General features: G+C 31.8%; 1 protein-coding gene across 1 annotated transcript; it reads right to left on the reverse strand.

Annotated features, from left to right (window-relative positions):
* Window positions 1–163: 163 nt before the first annotated feature.
* LOC105776831 (protein STRUBBELIG-RECEPTOR FAMILY 8) lies at window positions 164–4,410 on the reverse strand. Its single transcript, XM_012599756.2, has 15 exons — window positions 3,979–4,410; window positions 3,502–3,634; window positions 3,324–3,395; window positions 3,153–3,218; window positions 2,991–3,062; window positions 2,842–2,913; window positions 2,624–2,695; window positions 2,463–2,528; window positions 2,315–2,380; window positions 1,918–2,225; window positions 1,547–1,803; window positions 1,201–1,472; window positions 854–1,129; window positions 617–773; window positions 164–522 (listed from the first exon to the last, which is right to left on the reverse strand). The coding sequence occupies exons 1-15, from the start codon at window positions 4,115–4,117 to the stop codon at window positions 370–372; spliced, it is 2,181 nt and encodes a 726-aa protein (XP_012455210.1). The 5' UTR covers window positions 4,118–4,410; the 3' UTR covers window positions 164–369.
* Window positions 4,411–7,520: the final 3,110 nt, after the last annotated feature.

Below are 7,520 nucleotides of genomic sequence, written 5' to 3' on the forward strand. Positions count from 1 at the left end.
TTTCATCAACGAACATTGTCCTTTTCTGTCATATTTCTTTCTCAATGTCCATATTCCATTCACGCAACTTGTGTGGCAAATTCTAGTCGAATAGAGCCAAAGACAAGGGGATTAAACATGAGAACCAAAGACCAACTTGTGTAACATGGGAAATGTCACGTACTTGCTTGAAAACTACAGAAAATTATTATTTTATTACTATGATGCAAAAAACATGAATGTGCATCATGTTGTCCAATAATACACCTATATATTTGCACTGTAAACACTATAATAAACTTTTTTAAAAAAAGTGTCAACGTATGAGACATATAATTACATAAACTTGATTACTCTTTCGATTTTCGGGATTGATGGTTTTCCCAGACCTTAAAACGAAAAGTCCCCCGCCTCATGATCTGGAGTCTTATACCCGAATCCCAATTCATCGCTTGGTCGCCGTTTCACAACACTTGCCCTTTGTACTAACCTCACTAACGCTTGCACGACCTCAGACATGGGAGGTCGAAACTCGGGTTCCGGCTGCATTAAAACAAACAAAATAAAAAGGTTGATAGTATGTCGTATGATCGTGTTCTTCACTTGATACTTAATGTGCACTAGTAAGTTCCTTTACCTGAACACATAGAGCGATGATGTCAGCAAAACGCGACAGAGATTTTGCAGGATACATGCCATTGAGTGTAGGATCAACCATTTTCGCAAGGGCATCGATATCGTGTAGTTGTGGAGTGGCCCATCGGACAAGTGATTGTTCTGATCTCACCCTTGAACTAGCACAAATGGAACGAAATTTTTAGTATTGTAACAATGGCAATGTATAAAAGATCATTAGCTAGACAATGGGTTGTACCTGTCTAGTGGTTTCCGACCAGTTAGCAGCTCCAACATCACCACCCCGAAGCTATACACATCACTCTTTACGGTATATATTCCCGACAATGCAAACTCAGGAGCACTATAACCAAATGAACCAACCACCTGTGTTGAAACCTGCCGCTCGGTATTTGGATTAAGAGCAGCTAAGCCACAGTCGGACAAGTGCGGATTGAGTTCATCGTCAAGTAAAATGTTTGCCGACTTGAAATTTCTATGTACAACTGAAGGCAAGCACACTTCATGCAAGTACCTGAAACAATGGTTCATCAAAAACAGCTGAGGGATAGACGGACTGAAAACAATCATACACATATAACATACTCTAAAGCCCGAGCAGTGCCGAGCGCTACTCTGACACGTGCATTCCAGCTTAATGTCTTGCCACCATCATCGGAAAAGTGCAGCATATCATGAAGGCTACCGTTGCCTACATATTCATATACCAAAAGACGCTGTCCATGCTCGGCACAGTATCCGGCCAATGTAACTATATTAGGATGTCTCAAACGTGACATATTGGAGACAGCTTCTAGAAAATTGTCTTCCTCTTGTAATGATAATGCAGCATTGTCTATTTTTTTAATAGCCATTGCCTAAGATCAAACAACGTAAAGAATCATTAGTTATCACAGTGAAAAACGATGTATTGCTTAAAAAATGAAGCTACCTTTCCGTTTGGAAACTCGGCCTTGTAAACACGACCAAGGGAACCTTCGCCGATAAGGTATTCTTGACTGAAACTATTTGTTGCTGTTTGTAAAGCTGCGACGGTATATGATGTAGCAGTGATCGGTGACTTCATTCTGTTTAGAGATCCATTTTTGGAAATCCTATCGACCGTTGTCACCTTTTCTGCTGGTGGGGGTTTCAAATCTATAACGGCAGCAACACTTTTCACTCTCTGCTCTTGCATCTCGGTATGTCCTGTAAAAGCGAAGCATAATACACGTCCAGCATCGTTAGGACACTCAATGCAAAGCAACATTCGGTTTCATGGGTTCAAACAATAGTTAAAATATAACAATTTCACTAACATACCATCATTGGAGCCAGCTGAAAAACTTCCCTTTGAAGCTCTTGCACCACTCACCTTCTGTTTATTTTTATGAATACAGAAAACAGCAGCAAGTAGTACAAGGACAAGTAGCAACAAAGAACCAAGAACAATGCCTACAATTTGTCCAGCTGATGGTCCCTTATCTGAATCTGATGATTGAGCATCGGAATCGGGGGATTTACGAGTTCCTGGTCGAGTTTTATGTTTATGACGAGATCTACCAGGTGGAGGTGGACTATATGGTAGTGGCAGAGGAGCAGGTCCATTGGCAAAGGAATTCCCATCGCATCTGTTTCATATTTTTTATAGCAAAGTCAAACATTTTGCATAAATATCGAAAAAGTTATATTGCCAGCAATGATATACATTGAGACTTACATAAAAGTCGGGAGTGAAAAAAGTTCTTGAGGAATCCATCCACTTAAATTGTTGTTGGCAACATTTCTGTTTCAGAATCTAGGATGCATAAGAACATACAAGAGAACATGTAGACCAAACAGCAGTACACGAGAAAAGTTAAACTTACAGAGTGTTCAAAGGTAAACCCGAGAGAACATTAAGAGAACCGGAAAATTGATTGTTCTGCATATACCTGCCACAAGTTCATCAACAGAACTCGGTCAAGCTCTATAAATATCTGAAACCCATTTTTCCTTTTGTTTTAGCTCTTAATGAAGCAACACTTACAGCGCCGAAAGATTGGTCAATGAGCTAAATGAAACAGGTAGATCCCCACTAAAATTGTTGAAGGAAAGATCCCTGCATATTAACAAAGGAAACCGAATCTTATTCAGCATGGAAATATACTACGAGTACCTATAATAATATGGTTTAATGTTATTAAGGTATTATACATAGAACAAAACCAATAGATTATAATAATACAAAAGGTTGAGCTCTCTTACAAGGTCCCGAGGTCGGTAAGATTAGCAAAAACATCTCCAACTGAAGGGGAAAGTGAATTAAAGCTTACGTTCCTATAACATGAAGATTTAGGATTAGGAAAACGAGAGGAAATTCGATTTGCCACTCGACTGTGAGATATATAACTTACAGGTAAGTAAGAGTAACCATAGTGGAAATGGAATAAGGAAGACTCCCACTTAAGTTATTACCTGCAACATTCCTGAATCATATAACAAATAAATCATTTTAACATTTAGCATCAAAATGAACTCGTTATAACGACAGAAACAAAACAAATCAGAGACATTACAGGCTCGTAAGATTCGGTGGCAACTGATATGGAATCGTGTCATGAATGTTGTTGTTACTCAAATCACTAACATAATACAAAGAAGAAAAAAGGTAAATTAACTAGTTAGATGATTAATAAAAGAGAAACGTTCTCCATATATTGAAAACTCGAGCAATGAGACCATCTTACAGTGTTTTCAAGGACATAAGATCATTGAGCAAGTATCCCATAGTTCCAGAAAGTCCTAGTCCAGAAACATCACTGTTAAACAAATAACAAACACCAATTAATTAACCAAAACTGATCAACAAGGTACGAAATTCCAAAAAATCGAATAGATACATTCTAAAAATATGTACTTTCATACATGGAAACAACAGCTGAGCCTTCACAGGCAACCCCTTTCCATGATTCTTCACATGGATCATTACCATCACTATTCCAATTTGTTAACTCTGTAGGACTGTTCAATGAAGTGTATAAAACCTGAAGAGCTTGAACTGCAAACAAGTAAGTAAACAGCTTAATAACAAAATCCCATGTTCCAAAATCATAAATCAAATACAGATTATATTGAATTAAATCTTCCATCTATATGATAAAATGTCACCTCACCATAACCAAATAAAACTAAAACCCAGAATTTGTAGCGTTTTTTTTTTTTTTTTGCTACTGTATTCTATAAAAAGTATCACATATTCCCCAAAAAAAAACAATATCACAAAATCAAAGCAAAATATTCATTTTCTCCCTTCTTTTCCTCATATTTTCAAAAGATCATACAACAAATCAATGAAGCCAATGCCAAACAAAAAAACCCAAAAATCTAAAAAGAAAAAATTACCATCGGTAGCATCAGTGAAGCATTGAGCTGGAATGAAAACAGAAATCATCAAACCGAGTAAGATTAACTCAGTAAGAAACAAATGAGTCATGGAAAGAGAAAAAGCTTTGTTAATAAAACCCATTATCGGTAGCTTCATTTCTCTCTTTGGGGTGGGGAGAAAGGGGTCGTCTTTTAGTAGTAGTAGTGATAGTAGTTTACACTTTACAGTTGATTTTGAGCAGTGTTTAGAGAGGTGAAAGATCAGGTGAGGTGCAACATATGATAAATAACCATGGAGGAGCAAGCAAAGGTGAAGAAGAAAGATGAAGATGAAGTGAATGTGAAGAAGAAGAAGAAGCTGTAGTTGTTGGGAGGTTCAGTGGTTGGGGACATCGCCATTAAAGGAGAAAAAAAAAAAGGTGAAAAGAAAATATATAGATTCGAAGCTTGAGAGTAGTAATGAAGAGAGAGTGTTACTCCTTTATATGTATATTATAATGTGAGAATGAGTGTTATGTTTTATTTGTGTCGGCGAAGATTCAAAGAATTTTTTTTTTTAAATTTACTGTATTTTGATACGCGATACATTTAGGTGAGTTAAGCGTAAAAATAATGGTGATGGTGAGATTAAATATTATAATAATAATATAATATAAAATAAAAAATTAAATACACTATTTTATAAATAAAAGCCATTAAGCATAAATGTGTTGAAAAATTTTATAAATGTTGAAATTATAATCATTAATTAATATTGTTTTTGAATTATGATAATTAAATGATGAAATGTTATTGATAATGGGTAAAATTTTGATTTTAAAATTCATTTGTTTTATAATTTTAATTTTATTAATATAATATTTTTAGATAATTTAGATTTGAATAAAACAATTTGAATATTGTGATAATTTATTTCAAAAATGTGTTTTTTAAATAAGTAGTTATTTACTAATTTATCATATTCTACTTTTTTTCTTGAAATTTTTAACCTTTATCAAACACATGAAAATTCAATATTAGTAAAAAAGGTTTATTTTCCTCCAATCCCTAGATTTTTAGAATTTTGAAATTTAATTATTTTATTTTTTGATTCCGAGAATTTGATCAATTAAATTTTAATTGATTAAATTTGAATTTTGGTATTTTAATAATTTAAAATTGTTGACGTGGATAATTTGAAAATTTATATTTAATGTGTTAATTATGTATAAACCGCAACAACTCACAAGATGCCACTTGTTAAAAATATAATAAATATTTTAAAATTTTTCTTTGGTTTAATGATGATGTGTCGTAATATGTTTCGTTGATAGTATATGAACTCATATCCGTTAGTGCATAAAATAAATCCTAATTTAACGAAATTTAATCTTTTATCTTTATATCAACACTAAAATTGAGAAATTAAAAGGAAGAGACTAAATTGAAAAAGTACAAAGAGTCCATGGACTAAGAACGAAATGAAACCAAAATTCAATGAATAAATATAGAAAATTTTGGTTCCGAGCAGGCAATGCAAGCAAGGTATGACACTTTCTCAAATTCTCACAACTGTCCCTTTCAAGTTTTTGATATATAATAATATATATATATATATAAATCAATTTTTAATTTAAGTTTAATTTTTATAAATTATTAATATTATTATTAACCTTACATCATTTTATATTTACATTTTACTTATACAAATAATTATAGATGAAAGTACATGCATTGGACAAAATTGAACAATTTAATCCTGTACTATTAAAAAGAATCAAATAAAACTAATTTGCAATAGAATTAACGATTTACTATTTAAAAATGACATAAAAATTATTTTTATTTAAAATTCAACTCAAACAAAAAAAATTTATTTACAAAATCATAAAATTTTCAAAATATCAACTCTGTTAAACATAAAATTATTTTTAATGACATATTGTTGAATTTAGTTTTATTTAATTTTTTAATAGTACATGGGTGAATTAAGTCGCTTAATAATAGAGAGATGTGAATTACTTTTACCAATAATTAATTTAACCTAAAATAAAATAATATTTTTTCAAATATGCTTAATTATTTTAATATTAAAATTCTTATCAAATTGAAAATAAAATATCACATTTAATATTAAATATTAAGTCAAATTTGAGATGCAATTTTGAGAGTTATTGCTCATCATTGTCTAAATCGATTTGCTTTATTATCTTAAATTTGGTAAAAATATTATGGAGGTCCTTATATTAAGAGTTAATTTGTATTTTATTCCTTCTACTAAAAATTGGCAAATTAGTCTCTGTATGTTAGATTAAAGAGTAAATTGGTCATTTCTGTTAAAAATTTCATCCCCTTATATTATTAAATTTTGGCGTAATTGACGGAATAATTAGATAGTGACACTTGACCACGTGTACCTCATTTTAACTTACGACGACTAGTTTTTAACTATGGAGGACACAAGTCACATTTTATCGGGAGTCTATTCTTAAAGCAATAAAATGTCTCTACTCACAAAATAAAAATATGAAACTTACCAAAAAATGTCATATACTCAATGTGATACCTTCCTTTTCAGGGCTGGTAGGTGTAGCATGAGAAAATTGAACATTGATGAGAAAAAGAAAGATCAATATGTAAAATACCAAAGTTAAATGGTATAATTCCCCTTGTAGTCCCGCTTAAAATTTAAGAGTTCAATGTTAATCCTTTTTTAGCTTTGATCTAATGAAAATTTACGTTTTCATCCTCCAAATAATTTTTTATTCTATTTAGACCATTATAAAAACAATTTTTTTTTAGCTTTGGTTCCTCAAAAATTTATAGTTTTATCTTAGCAGCATCTAGTACAAATTTCTCGAGTCCATCCTTAAAAGTGATTAGAACTCAAATGGTTTAGACATGCCATGACCCGCTCGAAAAACCTAAAACTGGTCCTTAAAGTAACTCTATACCTTAAAAGGATCAAAATATGTAATAACTTGACTCAAAAAAATCCAAAAGCAACTCCAATTCAATATAACTCAAACTCGAATTAACCCTAAACTAAAACCAATCTAAATCAAATTAATTCAAAAAATTTAAAACTAAAAGCAATCATATATAAAATAAATAAATAAACCTTAATTCCGGTAAAAGTATCATGAAGATCCCTATATTAGGAGCCAGATTACATTTTACCCCATTTACTCAAGAAATGAGAAATTAGTCCCTATACGTAATTCAAATAGCAAATGGATCTTTTTTGTTAAAAATTTCATCTCGTGGCTAACAGAATAATCACACAGTTACATATGGTGAGTCGTGTGTACCTCATACTAATGTATATAGACCAATTTTTAATAATAGAAATAGAGTAAATTTTTAATAGAAAAACTAATTTTACTTTTATATAATATATAATATAGAGAGCCTAATTTATTTTTTTTAGTAGAAATATAAAATATAATCCGACTATTATAGAATGGAGTAATTTTACCGCTAATTTGCCCAATTCACCGTGAGTGCGTGATATAGAAATGTGAACAGTGATGGTCCAAAGTCGGTGCAGGGACCCATGCAAATAAAGGCCCACCCTCCTA

This window comes from Gossypium raimondii, chromosome 10, assembly GCF_025698545.1.
Source record: "Gossypium raimondii isolate GPD5lz chromosome 10, ASM2569854v1, whole genome shotgun sequence".
NCBI lineage: Eukaryota > Viridiplantae > Streptophyta > Magnoliopsida > Malvales > Malvaceae > Gossypium > Gossypium raimondii.

Coding starts and splice junctions, on each gene's coding strand:
- LOC105776831 (XM_012599756.2), bottom strand. CDS start 4,117: ATGAAGCTACCGATAATGGGTTTTATTAACAAAGCTTTTTCTCTTTCC. Junction 2,914..2,990: donor ATGGTTACTCTTACTTACCT/GTAAGTTATATA, acceptor TTCATGTTATAG/GAACGTAAGCTTTAATTCAC. Junction 774..853: donor GGTCGGAAACCACTAGACAG/GTACAACCCATT, acceptor CATTTGTGCTAG/TTCAAGGGTGAGATCAGAAC.